General features: G+C 45.1%; 1 protein-coding gene across 1 annotated transcript in view; it reads right to left on the bottom strand.

Annotated features, from left to right (window-relative positions):
* Positions 1-12,133, bottom strand: part of LOC143941082 (acyl-coenzyme A amino acid N-acyltransferase 1-like) — a 36,118-nt gene extending 23,985 nt beyond the window's left edge. Inside the window, exon 1 of the mRNA XM_077463021.1 lies at positions 11,925-12,133. Coding sequence (XP_077319147.1) covers positions 11,925-12,100 — 176 coding nt within the window. The 5' untranslated portion in view covers positions 12,101-12,133. The remainder of the gene's footprint in view (positions 1-11,924) is intronic.
* Between the last annotated feature and the right edge of the window lie 3,535 nt (positions 12,134-15,668).

Genomic DNA, 15,668 nt, shown 5'->3' with positions numbered 1-15,668 from the left:
AATTGCAGGGCGGTCATGCAAATGTTGTACCCAAACAAAATTTGCGTCCTTTTCTTCCCACAAAATAGAGCTTTCTTTTGATGGTATTTGCTTGCCTCTGCGATTTTTTATTTTTTACAATATAAAGGAAAAAATAAAAAAAATTTATATAATATATAGATAGATATAAAAAATTTTCTTCTACTTTTTTGTTTTAAGAAAAAAAAAAAAAAAAAAAAAGAAGAAGAACTAAATTTTAGTCATACATTTAGTCCAAAATGTATTATTATATTATATTATTTATTATATATTTATACTCAAAGTTGTCACTAAATGATATATTGCTCACACATGCTATGGGCATAAGTGAAATTACACCTCAAAAATAAATTCAGCTGCTTCTCCCGAGTACGGGGATACCACATGTGGGGGACTTTTTGGGAGCCTAGCCACGTACGGGACCCCGAAAACCAAGCACCGCCTTCAGGATTTAAATATAAAATGCTACCAAAAAAAAACTGTTAGCGATCGCAGGGATCAGGCCTGACTCTGCGAACGCTGCAGTTATGTGTTTAGTGTTTTGTAAGTGACAGTGATCGATCAATACTGCACTTGGGTGGGCTGGGCGGAGGGGTAAAACGCAGGTGCTAGCAGGTATCTGGGGGTGATCCCGCTAACAATGCGTTTTTTTGGAACCTTAAACTGGTGGGGACACTAGCATAGATCTGATCAGATACTATACCACTACGGGAGGTGTATGCTTTGCGCGTGGGTGTTAGCGGTACTGGCACTAACCTAGCGCTGCCTGGGGCGACGCAGACCCTGACCCTAAAACCTAATTGATATCACCCGCCGGGTGATCAGGGGGTTAAACCTTTATTGGGTAATAAATGGTGGGTGCCCTGATGCTATAAAAAGCAAACTAACCAGAGTCACCCGTAACACTTATACGGTGATCACTGGTGAAAGGGTTAACTAGGGGCAATCAGGGGGTTCAAATCTTTATTAAGTAGTATATGGGGGTTCCTGATGCTATATAAAAACCTGACGGGGAACCTAAATAACTAACTTGCTATCCAGCGTCACCAGTGACACTTATACGGTGATCGCTGGTGAAAGGGTTAACTCTAGAAGCAATCAGGGGTTTAAAACCTTTATTGGGTAGTATATGGGGGTACCCAACACTAGAAAAAACCTAGCGGTGAAACCTAAAAAAAAATACCTAGCTACCTAGCGGCACCAGTGACACTAATGCAGCGATCAGAAAAAAAAAAAAAAGTACCAGTTACTTACCGGTAACTGTCTTTCTGGGAAATCTTCCAGGACGGCACATCTGAGAGATGAGAGGCTCCTCCCTACAGGAAACACAATCAATCGACAGCTGTTTTAAGTCCCCACCCTTCCCCTTGATCCTCAGTTTGTAGAGAAGTAACTCCTGAACCAGGTTCACAAGGGAAATCATTCCTCATAGGTACTCACCTTCTAGTGTTCTAGAATTTTCCCTCCTCCAACGGGCGGGAAGTAGGCCTGCCGTCCTGGAAGATTTCCCAGAAAGACAGTTACTGGTAAGTAACTGGTACTTTTCTCAAGTCATCTTCCAGAACGGCACATCTGAGAGGATAAACAAGTACCTCAGGCCTACCTTAGGGTGGGGCCACTGCAAAACCCTCTTGGCGAACCTTGGCTCTGCAGTGAGCTTTACCTCCACTCCATACGCTCATATGCTTGATGAAGGCATGTTAGCTGGATCATGCGGCTGATCTGCAGGTCTGCTCCACAGATGTTCCTGCCTTTTTCGCTTCAGATGCAGTATCTAGGTGAAATGGGCTCTTAAAAATGGAATCAGAAAACATGTTAAACTTGTAGGTTAGCAATGTTGCCTATCTCACACATCTAACAACCATGGCCTATTATGCCTGTAGGTGCTACTTAGAACCACTAAAAAGATAAATAAGAGACCTGTGTAAGACAAGGACACTACATTAATCAATAAGAGGGCCTGTCTTAACACTATCCTGTTGAGGGAAATAAAACTGCTTCCCTTTTATCTTTATGTCAGCAAAAGACTAAAGGGAAGCCTACTTAAGGGAAATAGATTAACAGAAGCTTGAACCCTGGGTTTAAGGGCACGCTCAATCTATGTCCTTACTTACGCCTGAGAGCCTTCTTCAGGAGATTAAAGTCCCTAGCAGGAGTAGACTACCCATATTGCTATGTCTAGTTTTGCTAAAAGGGCAAAATGAAGGCCATGCACCGAGCCGAAACCTATTCGATCGGGTATACATCTTTATACTTCATCCTCAGGCCCTAATACTCCTCTGAACAGAACTCTCCAAGTTCTTACTAAACAGGGCGATTCATTATCCCCTTCCTCCAGTGTCCCATAACCCTACAGGGCTTCAACCCTAGGGAAATGGTTCTGGCATCCCTGAATGCAAGTGGTCAAGGTTTTCTGACATGTGGCATCTGCAGCCCGAACTCCATGGAAAAGAAGGCTGAAATACAAAAAGGTGATACATGCATTATTAATATCACAAATAAAATGATCATAGATTGTGGGCACGGCACAATAGATTTAGACAGAAAGGACACAAGCATAGACAACAATGTTGTGTGCCTGAGTGTGACTAGCTAAACCAATATATCAAATATGGGAAGAGACCCAAATCTGAACCTCAACGTAGACAAACAGTCCTCATAGTCTGGTTTTCTGATGTGCTGCCAAGACGTAAAAACATTAAGACTCAAGCAAACCCTAAATGCTGCGTATTTCTTTAGTGCAGCTAGCTAGGTCATAACTGATATATAAATACGGAAAGGACAGGAACCCCCCTTTACTGTTGTGCTTTACCTATGTACAGCAAAACAAGGCTATAAAGACAGAAAGACCCAAACTTCTATGTTGTGTATTTCTGACAAACCACCACAGTTATAAGATTAATATGAACACCACTCGCGTGTTGTGCATTTCTGCTATGCCAGAGGGAAAAATATGGAACACAAGACAATCCTTTCTGTCATGCACTTCTGTAGTGTAGTTCAGATAGAACCAACACTGAGAAAGGACACGAGCAACCTGCAGCATTGTGTTTTTCTGAAACAGAAAGCACCAACAAGCTTCAATCTTGAGTATTTCTGCTGTGCAACAAAATAAAAGCAGACACTGAGGAAAAAGACAGACAGCCTTTACAGCTGCAATCTTTCTGGTCCGCTGCAAAATAAAACAATAACGCCATGATGAGTATTCCTGCTGTGTAGCAAAACCTCAATCAGAAGGGACAGAGTAAGTTTAGGGTTCCCACACCCGTGCGACCCAACCTGCGACTTGGGACTGCAAGACGCATGAGAAGTCATATACTATGGCTTCCAATGGGTACCATTTGTGTCTGTGCGACACCAGCAGTCCCTGATTCCTGGATCCACAGACCTCAAGATTACACAGGTCGCAGGGAAAAAAAAAACAAATAGCAATTTTCAGGTCGAACAAGTAAGGGGTCCCCAATGCTGTGACTCCCTGGAGGATTGCAGCCAACAAACCCCTGCTGTGTATCCCTAAGATGCAGAAAGGTAGATCCATGAGAAACACTGCTTAGCCTGATATACAAACGATAAGGCAGTAAATATAGGACATACAGGACACAAACATTCAATCTTTGTGTATGTCTGATGTTGTAGTAATATACCAATACTGAGCAGAGAGGCCACCATCCTCAATGTGTCTCTCAGCTGAGCAGCAAAAACAAAATCAGAAAAAGACAAGCAACCATTCACTGCTGTGTCCTTTCTGATATGCAGCCAATAAGGCAGTATATGCAAGACATAAAAGGACAGACAACCTTCAATCTTGTATATGTCTGATGTGCAACAATATAACAATTCTGAATAGAGATAGCACATCCATATTGAAGCGATTTGGCCTTGCGACTCAACATGTCAAATCGCATGGCTAAAATCAGCACAACACCACTTTGTGGTGCTACATGGATTACCAAAGGCAGTATATGTACTACACCTGGCAGGGGTTCAATTTGTATTTCTGCTATGTAGCCCAACAAATTCGAACCATCAATTTTCACTGCTGCCTTTCTGATAAGGCAGTAATACAGGACACAAAACCTCACAGACCTTAATGCTGTATAAATCTGATGTGCAACAATAAAACACTATGAATAGAGATAGCACACCAATATTGAAATGATTTGTCATGCGACTCAACATGTCAAATCACATGTTTAAACTCGGCAGCCATTGCTGTTAATAGCACTGTCTGAATCAGCACAGCGCCACGCAAATCAGGACCATCAGACTTCACTGCTGCCTTTCTGATAAGTAACCAACAAGGCAGTAAAACAGGAACAAAGCCCCACAGACAGACCTCAATCTTGTGTATGTCTGATGTGCAGCAATATAACCATTATGAGCAGAGATGTCACCTGACTCAATGATGTGCATTTCCGCTGTGCAACACAAAACCAGAAAGTACAGACCCCCTTCACTGTTGTATTTTTCTGATCTGTAGCCAAACAAAGCAGTACCTTTAGTATATAAAGGACAGAAAACAAGCTTCAGTGCAGTGCATTTCTGATGTACAGCAATATAGCCCTTATAAGCAGAGATGTCACAAATCTCAATGTGTATTTCTGCTGTGCCACAAAAACATCCCAGCAAGCACAAACCTTCACTACTGAGGTCTACTGGTGTGCAGCCAATGAGGAGTCATGGTCTATCCCTTTATGAAATAACCAACAGGCAATTTATTTCATAGGCATAGCCTGGGCTGTAGATACTAAACCTTCACCACCAGAGAAGAAACAGATCCTAAAATTGTTGGACCCTCTACTATTAGTAGTAGTTGTTGTCCTACCTTACCTCCATAGACTGAGCAAACGCTAGCCAGCACATATCCAGGTGGTGCTGATTAGCAACTAAAGTCTCAATGAGCCCAGCCCTAGAGACCAATTTAAGACAGCCTCTAGAAGAGGTGGTTACCAGTTTAGCCTGGGAGGTAAATAGCTATTTGCAGGCTTCAAACAATCAATTATGTAGCTCTTGCATAGGTTTGCACAGAAAATCCTCCAATTAAAAGGATGTAGGGAGCGATCTTTGGTGAATCGCCTTTAGATCTGCCACTGAGTGGATTGTAGCCCAAACCAAAAAAAAAAAGTTTCTTCTTACCTCCTACACTATAATATAAACACAGTGTAAAGGTGGAGTGGGAGGTTGGAGCTTATGAAAGTTAACTATAGCAGTCAACCCCCAAAAGGAGGATCTGTGACAAGGGAACCCCTACTGTGCCACACAGTAGCTTGGTCTCTGCCCATCCTTGAATGTTAGGTCAGCTTTTAAACATTGTGAAGCAACTTCAGATTCCTAGCAGCTGGGCTAATAGGGCCGGTAACCTAGTGCACCTGCTGACCAGGGGAGCTTCTGAATCCACCAACCACTGCCCAATTAATAACCTGTTCAGTGGTATACCTGGCCTGTAAGTAACTTTGTATCTACCAGGTCCCCTCTGTACGCTATATTCATCCCTACTAAATGTACCACAACTGGGCATGTAGGGAGAGGCTGGCAACCTACTGCTGCGATAACCACAGTGTCTCTGCTGTAAGAGGGAGCTGTGGCTGGTGGTTTTAGCAGTGGCGTCTGCGCTATTTGTATCCCGACCCCAAGTTCTGCACTGCACCAGTCAGTATATACACGGGGAAGGGGGAGCAATGGCCTACCTACCTCTTTCTCATCTGAAGTGGTTTAGGCACACTCGTTCCTCTGCACCACCTGTCCACCATACAGCTTCTCTGATGTAAGAGGGGCTGCAGCTGGTGTTTTTAGCAGAAGCTTAAGGGCTCTTTGAATCCAGACCCCAGGTGAGATCTCAAATGCCCAGGAACCCTCTGGCTGGAATTGGGGATTTTGCAGCTAAATTCCCACGGCAAAAGGAAAGTAAAGTACTCACTGTTGTCGTCTTCCTCTTTTTGCCACAGCCAGCGGGCTTGCTTTTCCATCCTTATGGTCCACACGCAAGGAGGATAGCCGCCAAAGTGCTCCCCCCCCCCCCCCCCCAACTGCTGTCCCCATAGGGAGGTGCCAGGTTAGGCTGTGTCCTGCACTGTACCAGTCAGTCTATATACATGGGGGGGGGGGGGGGGGGCAATGCCTTCCATTCCTCATTCCCATTTTCATATCTGAGGTGGTTAAGGCAGACATCCACCGTAGTAAACTGGTGCCTCCTCGCTCTAGAGAAAGGAGGATGTGGGCGCCTGCTCCTACTGACTCTCAGCCTTCCCTCCTGGGTAAGAACGCCGCTGCCATTTTCCCGAAGTTTGAAAATGACGCGGGTGCTTGTTGCCACGCCCTCTCCGGCAGCCCACGCAAGCTACCGGGACCCAGGAGTCAGGGACAAGATCCCCCTGGAAAGAACCGATGGCCAGCACCCCCGTCTGAACAGCCACCTGTACAGGTAAGGAGGGGGAGACAGGATAATGGCCCCTGAAGTTCTGGGTACACCACTGTACCCAGGGTCCTTCAGCTCTCAGGGGGCTCTTCCAATTTCTGCTGCCCGCCCTGAGGAAAAGATAGGGGAACCCCCCAGGAAGGACAAGAATATCCTACCAGACCCAGAGGCTTCCCAGGCTTGTGGTCCGGCTCCCAGGGGGAGACCACCAGCCCCAGGCTTCGGGTCATTTGGAAAAAAAACAAACAGTTTCGCTGTGTAGGGAGAAACACAATCAAAAACTGAGGATCAAGGGGAAGGGTGGGGACTTAAAACAGCTGTCGATTGATTGTGTTTCCTGTAGGGAGGAGCCTCTCATCTCTCAGATGTGCCGTCCTGGAAGATGACTTGAGAAAAAAGATTACTTAGTGACACTGACAAAAGGGGTGAAAGGGTTAACTCTAGGGGCAATCAGGGGGTTAAACCTTTATTATTAGGGGGGGGGGGGGGGGGTAGGGGGCTTACACTGGACCTAACATTAACGGCCATGACACTTTACTGTCACAACTGACACTAAATGCAGTGATCAGTAAATAAATGATCACTGCAAATCAGTGACACTGACTGGGAGGGGGGGGGGGTGATTTGTGTGCCTATGTGTACCTACGTGTCAGTGTAGTGATTGGTGCACTTACTATGTGTTCTCTTCGCAGTCCGGTCCAAAAGACCGCCCCAAGGAGAGTGACATCACTTCCTCCCTGCCTGTGTTTACACTACACAGGCGGGGGAAGCTTCTCATTCGCCAGGAGCGATCGAGAGGGGATGGCCAGAAACCAATGGCCATCCCCTTATCAAGGATCGCTCCTGAAGCGAAACGGACTGCCGCAGCCAGCAGGAGGGGGTCCGATCGGACCCCCCACCCGCTGGCAGGCAAGCTCGTACCGGTACGTGCTTGTGCCTGTCGGTGCTATTGTGCCGATGTATATTTACATGTGGTTAAAGAGTAAATTTTGCAGGTGGCGGCATATGAACCAATTAGATCATCCAATTCAGCCTCAACTTCATACGCCCCTCAAGATCCAGGCGATTCCCCAGAGGAAGATGAACCTTTGACCCCTACCGTATTCGATTTTGCATTGCTAGACCCCTTTGCAAAATCAGTTAAAGAGGCGATCAGTGGGGAGGGAGGAGGGAGAAGGACGTCCCGCCTAAATTACGGAAAGTATTTTCCTAACCTGAAAAAAGATCCTGAAGTTTTCCCTTTTATCGAAGAGCTTATAAGAGACGAGTGGCAAAAGCCAGAAAAAAAATCCGGACTAAATAATAGATTAGCCAAGCTCTATCCACTAAAAGAGCCAACAGTGAACTCTTATCTCTGCCCCTGTGGTGGATTCCTCACTGACTACTAGCACGACACGTAACTTTGCCAATAGAAGATGCTGTGACATTTAAAGATGTAATGGACCGTAAGATCGATCTCGATCTTAAAAAAAAGCCTATTCAGCAGCAGGTGGGGCTTGCAGGCCAGCGGTCACTCTGGTAGCGGTCGGTAGAGCCATTACCTGCTGGACGTCCAGTGTGGAAAAGTTAATGCTGGAAGCAGCAGACCAAGAAAAAAAATTATATCAGTTCTGCAGGAACTTCGTGGCAGAGGCAGTGGTGGATATCATAAGATCTTCAGCGAGAGCGATGCTGGCTTCAGTAACCTCTAGGAGAGCGCTGTGGCTGAAGCCTTGCATTGCTGGCGCAACCTCTAAATCCAGTTGGTACAAGATCCCCTATGATGGTACCAATCTTTTCGGTCCAAAATTAGATTCCGCAATATCAAAAGGTCACGGGGGGGAAAAAAAAAAAAAAAAAAAAAAAAAAAAAAAAAAATCGGGTCTTATACCGTCAGACAGAAGACCCAAACAACAACAACAAAAATCCACCCTTCAGACGTCATTTGCCCGAGAGGTATCGGGGTGCAAGATCTTATAGACCCGGGAAGGAGTTCAAACCGAATTGGCGAAACACACAGCCTTCCTTCGCGAGTTCAAAAATCAAAAGGCAGTCAACCCAGGAGACCAAAAGAAATCTTTTTGATTCCACGCATACCCAGCCCGCAATAGTAGGAGCGAGGCTAAGGCTATTTGCCCAGGTATGGATAGGCCGAATAAAAGACCCCTGGACAATATCTACCATTCAAGAGGGTCACAGATGGAAGTTCAAACACAAACCACCAAAAAAATCATTACAGATCCACAAGACTACCATCCTCGCGCCTGAAACGGAAGCTTCTAGTCAAGTACATCACGGAATTACTACAGAAGCAGACCACGGGAGCAGAGAGGCAAAAGTTTTTACTCCCCTCTTTTCCTAGTTACAAAGAAGACAGGAGACCTGAGGCCGGTATTAGATTAAAAAAAAAATCTCAACCAAACGATTCTAGTCGAATCCTTCAAGATGGAGAGTCTCCAATCAATATTACTAACAGTAGGAGAGAAAGATTGGATACTCTCGGTCGATTTCTCCGATGCTTATTTACATATTCCCGTGCATCAAGCCTTTCAGATGTATCTACGCTTTGCGATAGGCCAACAACATTTGGAATAAAAAAATTTGCAAACTCATTCAGTAGCAAGCATAATCACCCAGTGCAGCGCAGATTCCCCATATTTCGCCAAAGACCCCACCCCCCCCCCCCCCCATGGGGCTCCTAAAAACTTTTATAAAAATGCAAAAAAAAAAAAAAAAAATTTTAAATAAAACTACAGACACCAACCTCTGCCCTACTAACGCCGTCTGTTTTAATGCATTTTAACCACTTTCTGAATGACGCACACAGATGTAAGTCGGCAGAATGGCACAGGCAGGCAAATAGGCGTACCTGTATGTCCCTTTAAATTTGCAGCCTGTCGGGCATGCATGCGCACCCGGTCTGTGGGTCCCAGGAAGACTATGTTCGCCGGCGGCCTGCGATTGCGATGTGGAGAGGTAGAACAGGAAGATGCCGATGTAAAGAAGGTATTTCCCTGTTCTGCCTTGTGACATGACAGAGATCTACTGCTCCCTGTCATCGGGAACAGTGATCGCTGTCATGTCAGTGGTAGCCCATCCTCCCCACAGTTAGAATCACTCCCTAGGACACACTTAACCCCTTGATCTCCCCCTAGTGTTTAACCCCTTCACTGCCAGTGTAATTTACTCAGTAATCAGTGCATTTTTATAGCACTGATCGTTGTATAAATGCCAATGGTCCCAAAATAGTGTTAAAAGCGTCTGATGTGTCCACCATAATGTCACAGTCACGAAAAAAAAAAAATATAATAATAAATTGCTGATCACCGCCATCACTAATGTAGCGGACGACATTTTGGACAAAGTTTCATTCGATTGTAAATTTAGTTTTTGCCTCAGAACGGTAATGGGGTTTTGAGGGTTAATTAATTATGTAGGTTAACTTTGACATCCGTTTGGCTGGGCTGTGTTAGAGTTCTGCCTGGTCATGTGTACAGTGAGGTGCACATGACAGGCTAGAACCAGGCCTGGTTGGACGTTTTGGGTATCAGCTTTCTCTGAGCCAATCAGTGGGTGCACCGGGCCCCACTGGGGAGTCTGGGGAGGGGTACTTAAGATGTTTAGGTCAAGTGTTACGGGTGGTTTGTTCGTGAGGCTCTAGCAGTCTGTTCCTGATTTCTGGACCAGGGTAGCCCCGCAAGGGGTCCCGGTCACGGGAATGTTTGACGCTCCGCAACATGCTTCGGTTGGTTAACTCCACTAGACCCGCCTGGTCTGGGGTAGGGATCTATCTGTTCCCGAGTCTCGGAACCGGCTGGTCCAAGGCGCAGTAACTGAGGGAGGATTCAAGGTGACCGGGTGTGCTCTCAGCTTGGAGGGGCACCACAGCTTGTGAAAGTGACTGGGGGAGGACTCTTCAGAGGAGTGCCAACAAGCTGGCATCCTGAGAAGTGCCTGGTTACTGAGTTGGGAAGGACATTGACGAATCCACACTTTTTCCAGTACTATCAAGGAGACAGAGAACGTTGCAGGTACTGAGGAAAAGGTTCCGGTTCACTTTCAGTTACAACTTGTTCAAGGTCAGAGATTTTACAAGTTCTGAATCAAAGTGCTGACTGCCGTAATCTCTGGATAGAGATTTGTTCAGCCTTGAAGCACCCAGCTGCGAGTGGCTACTCTCTGGGTGGTATTAGAGACTTTGTTATGTCTGCAGTTCAAGGTGCCTGAGTTCTTCACCCTTGCCCTCTGTTCCCATACGAGACTGTGTTGTTGGATGTTACCCCTGCAAATAAAAAAACCTTTCAAAAAAGGACTTTATTGGTGTCAGCGTCCAAAGTTGTTGGGTATTAACCCTGGGAACCCCTAGACGTGGAACAACAAGCCAAGCGCCGGTAACCGGTAAGCCCAAAAAGTTAAGGCCGCCCTCCAAAGGGTTATGGCCGCTTCACTAATAAAAAAAAAAAAAAAATAATAATAATAAAAAATGCCATAAAACTATCCCCTGTTTTGTAGACACTATAACTTAGGTACAAACCAATCAATATACGCTTATTGCGATTTTTTTTTTTTTACCAAAAATATGTAGAAGAATACATATCGGCCTAAACTGAGGAAAAAAGTGTTTTTTTTTATTTTTATATATATTTTTTGGGATATTTATTATAGCAAAAAGTAAAAAATATTGCTATTTTTTTTTTTTTTTTTTTTTTTTTAATTGTCGCTCCTTTTTTGTTTATAGCGCAAAAAATAAAAACCGCAGAGGTGATCAAATACCACCAAAAGAAGGCTTTATTTATGGGGGGGGGGGGGGGAGGAGGACATAAATTTTCTTTGGGTGCAACATTGCATGACTGTGCAATTGTCAGCTGAATCGACGCAGTGGCGAATCGCAAAAAAATGCTCTGGTCAGGAAGGGGGTAAAATCTTCCGGGGGGGTGAAGTGGTTAAAATGTTTTTTTTACATTTATTTCTAAGAGTGTGTGTATACATTATGCATACTGTACGTGTTTGAGCTTTGGGGTGCACACCCTAATGTAATTAGTTACATGGTAGCAAGGACTTTGGTTGCAGCATTTATGAGCCATGCCCGTAGAGTTATGTATGCAGAGAAGGCTACACACTAGGGAAGCAGGGTTGCCAACCTCCCAAAGCATTTTTTACTGACAAAACATGGCAAATTTACTGGCGAAGCACCTTTTTTTTTTACTGGCAAAATTGAGAAATTACAGAACTCCTATTGAAAGCTAACACAGTACATTTTTTGAACAGTATAAACATCATATGGAAATGCTAACAATACTTATATAACAAAGCAATTTGCTTGATTTACACTTAAAAAGTCAACACAGCATGAAATGATCAGCCCCTGAGATTTACTGGCAGTTGTAAAATGAATCGCAGATTTTTACAAACTGTCAGTAAACTTACTAGTGGTTGGCAACCCTGATAGGAAGTGTACTGGCAGTCATAGTAAACACACTGCTTTCCAGATTAAATAAAAATAAAACCTCACCTGACCTTGTGATGATTTACATTCGATCCGAGGGCCGCAGCGGAAATCTTTCTATTGCTCAGCCTGCAACCAGTGACACAGAGCCGCAGAATCCTGACACTGTGTCCTGGGTTCCCGGAGAGATGGAATTCTTCCAGCTGCAAGAAGTGGAGACGAGAAGGGCGGAGTGACAACATAGGCCAGGGATTGTATTTAAAGGGAACCGGTCTCTAAAATGATTAGAACACCTGAACAATGCCAAACACAACAGTTTACCCAAAATGTTTCTAAATCGGGGAGATCTGCAAATAACCATTTACTGTGGATTGTTGAAAAAAAGCTACTACAAAAAAAGCTGCTTAACCACTTGCCGGTCACTTTCACCCCCCTCCCGCCCAGGCCAATTTTCAGCTTCCAGCGCTGTCACACTTTAAATTACATTTTTAACATTTTTTTTTCACACAAATAGAGCTTTCTTTAACCACTTCAATACCGGGCACTTATACACCTTCCTGCCCAGACCAATTTTGAGCTTTCAGCTCTGTCGCATTTTGAATGACAATTGCGCGGTCATGCTACACTGTACCCAAACTAAATTTTTATCATTTTGTTCCCACAAATAGAGCTTTCTTTTGGTGGTATTTGATCACCTCTGGGATTTTTATTTTCTGCTAAACAAATAAAAAAAGACAGAAAATCTTGAAAAAAAAACATGTTTTTTTTTGTTTCAGTTACAAAACTTTGTAAATTAGTACGTTTTCTCCTTCACTGATGGGCACTGACGGGGCTGCAGTGACGGGCACTGATAAGGCGGCACTGATGGGCACGATGAGGTGGCACCAATGAAGTGGCACTGATAGGCGGCACTAATATGCGACACAGACACTGATAGGTGGCACGGATTGTCATGGATAGGTGGCATGGATTGGCATAGATGGGCGGCACGGATAGGTGGCACCAATGGGCATGGATAGGCAGCACGGATGGGCATAGATAGGCGGCACGCATGGGCGGCACTGATGGGCATGAATAGGCGGCATGGATGGGCACTGACAGGCGGCTAGGATGGGCACTGACAGGCGGCATGGATGGGCACTGATAGGCGACCTGGTTCTGGGCATCGTCTGGTGGCATCCCTGGTGGTCCAGTGTGGGCATCCTGGGGGGGGGGGGGGCGGTGGTGGTGCTGATAATCGATCAGCACAGACCCCCCTTGTCAGAGGAGCAGCCGATCGGCTCTCCTCTACTCACGTCTGACAGACGCGAATGAGGAAAATCCGATCACTGGCTCTTCCTATTTACACTGCGATTGGACACGGCCGATCACGTGGTAGAGAGTCACCAACGGAGACTCTTTACCGAGATCGTAGTTGTGGGGTGTCAGACTGACACCCCACAACAATGATCGCCACGATGTGCGCCCCTGGGGGCATGCAGCAGCTTAATATCCTGATCACGTCATATGACATCCGGTCAGGATATTAAAACCATTTTGCCACCATCATTTTGCTATAAGGCGGGTGGCAAGTGGTTAACCACTTTCAGACCGGACCATATTGCTGGCTTAAGACCAGACCACTTTTTGCGATTCGGCACTGCGTCGCTTTAACTGACAATTGCGCGGTCGTGCGACGTGGCTCCCAAACAAAATTGACGTCCTTTTTTTTCCCACAAATAGAGCTTTCTTTTGGTGGTATTTGATCACCCCTGCGGTTTTTATATTTTGCGATATAAACAAAAATAGAGCGACAATTTTGAAAAAAACACATTATTTTTTACTTTTTGTTATAATAAATATCCCCCAAAAATAACAGTTTATTCCCTCAGTTTAGGCCGATACATACTCTTCTACATATTTTTGGTAAAAAAAATCGCAATAAGCTATTATTGATTGGTTTGCGCAAAAGTTATAGCGTTTACAAAATAGGGGATAGTTTAATGGCATTTTTATTAATTATTTTTTTTACTATGACGGCGATCAGCGATTTTTATTGTGACTGCGACATTATGGCAGACACATTGGACATTTTTGGGACCATTGTCATTTATACAGAAATCAGTGCTATACAAATGCACTGATTCCTGTGTAAATGAAACTGGCAGTGAAGGGGTTAACCAGGGGGTGGCAGTGTAGGGGTTAAGTGTTCCTAGGGGCGTGTTACTAACTGTGGGGGGGTGTGGCTCTGTGTTAGTGAACACTGATCTCTGCTCCAATCACATGGAGCAGAGATCAGTGTCACTTGTTGCTAGGCAGAACGGGGAGATGCTGTTTACAACGGCATCTCCTCATTCAGCCTCCCCGTGAGAGAATCATGGGTATCCCCATGGAGATCGAGTCCACGGGACCCGCGACCGGACTCATGGGGTCCAGACTGGCACGCGATGGCAGGACAGCATACAGAAATGGACGAACCTGTACACCAATATGCCTGTCTGTGCCATTCTGCCGACGTACATCGTCGTGCGCCGGTCGGGAAGTGGTTAAAGCGTGAGTAAATCCCACTGACTTTTTTTTTTTTTTTTTACACCTGTTAGGGAAAATGCATAATGAGCTAATATGCACCGCATACTAGCTCATTTTGAAATACTTACCTTAGAAGGGGGCGCCGACATCTCATTCAGACCACGCCGAGGGAGCTGACATGTTCCCTCGGCGTGTCTTCCGGGTATCGCGGCTCCGGCGCTGTGATCACTCCCACGCATATATATATATATATATATATATATACAGAGCTTTTTCTCTCAGAGAATAGGTGCAGGAACCCCCCCCCCCCCCCGTCTGAGTCACCCCTTGTCTCTGCCCCTACCCACCTCTGACCATCATGCCTTGATTCCTCCCCCTACCCACCTACCAGTACTAACCCTTTTTGAGAATACAGAACCAAGTATCATTTTGTGCTGCTAAATCATTTGTATGGAACATGTTAATGATAAAAAGAAAAGCAGTAAATATAGATCCCCTGCAGCCAGCTACAATAAAATCCCAGCAATAGATCCCCACACAACAATAGACTCCCCCAGAAACAATGGACTCCAACAACAACAACAGATTCCCTGTAGCAACACCGACAACAAAATATCCACCCAAGCAACATTAGATCCCCCCAGTAGCAACAACAGATCTCCCAGCAGCTAGCATCAATAGATCCTCCAGCAGCCAGTAAAAATAGACCTCTCCCTCAACAGTAGATCCCTTCCAGCACTATAAGACCCCCCAGCAACAATAGATTCCCCTTCAGCAAGAGTAGACCCTCACACAAAATCAAATCCCCACCAGTGACAATAGAACGCCCCCTGTCAACAGGGCCGGATTAACATAGGGGCTATTGGAGCTGCAGCTCCAGGCCCCTTTCTCAAGATAGGCCCATTTGCCCAAAAAAAAAAGTAGACTTCGAGGATTGTAGCTCAGCGATCAGGATTCACAGAGGCCCCACATTTGGGGGATAGGTAACTAAAGACCCACTCCAACACTGGTTAAAATATGGGCCGTTATCATCTATGGTTCTGGAAATAAGGGGCTCCTTGCGCAGCCTGTCAGAAGCTATATACAGAGCGGCCAGTTTAAATACAAGCTGGAACACTCTGCAGCAGACTGAGAGGATGAACTCACAGTGGTTATAATAATTATTTGTATATTACTTCTGATAATTAACCCCTTGCCACCCAGGCCCATTCTGAGACTTCTCTCCTTCCTTTTTCCTTTTTCACAACTTTTTATGTTACACGATATTTGCGTAGCAATTTTTCAAACTTTTTTTGGAAAGAA

This window comes from Lithobates pipiens, unplaced genomic scaffold (assembly GCF_037356315.1).
Source record: "Lithobates pipiens isolate NorthernLeopardFrog02 unplaced genomic scaffold, aLitPip1_a1.2 Scaffold_3, whole genome shotgun sequence".
In the NCBI taxonomy this organism is placed as follows: domain Eukaryota; kingdom Metazoa; phylum Chordata; class Amphibia; order Anura; family Ranidae; genus Lithobates; species Lithobates pipiens.
The sequence above is the reverse complement of the archived record's forward strand: the minus strand, read 5'-3'. Positions and strand labels throughout refer to the sequence as shown.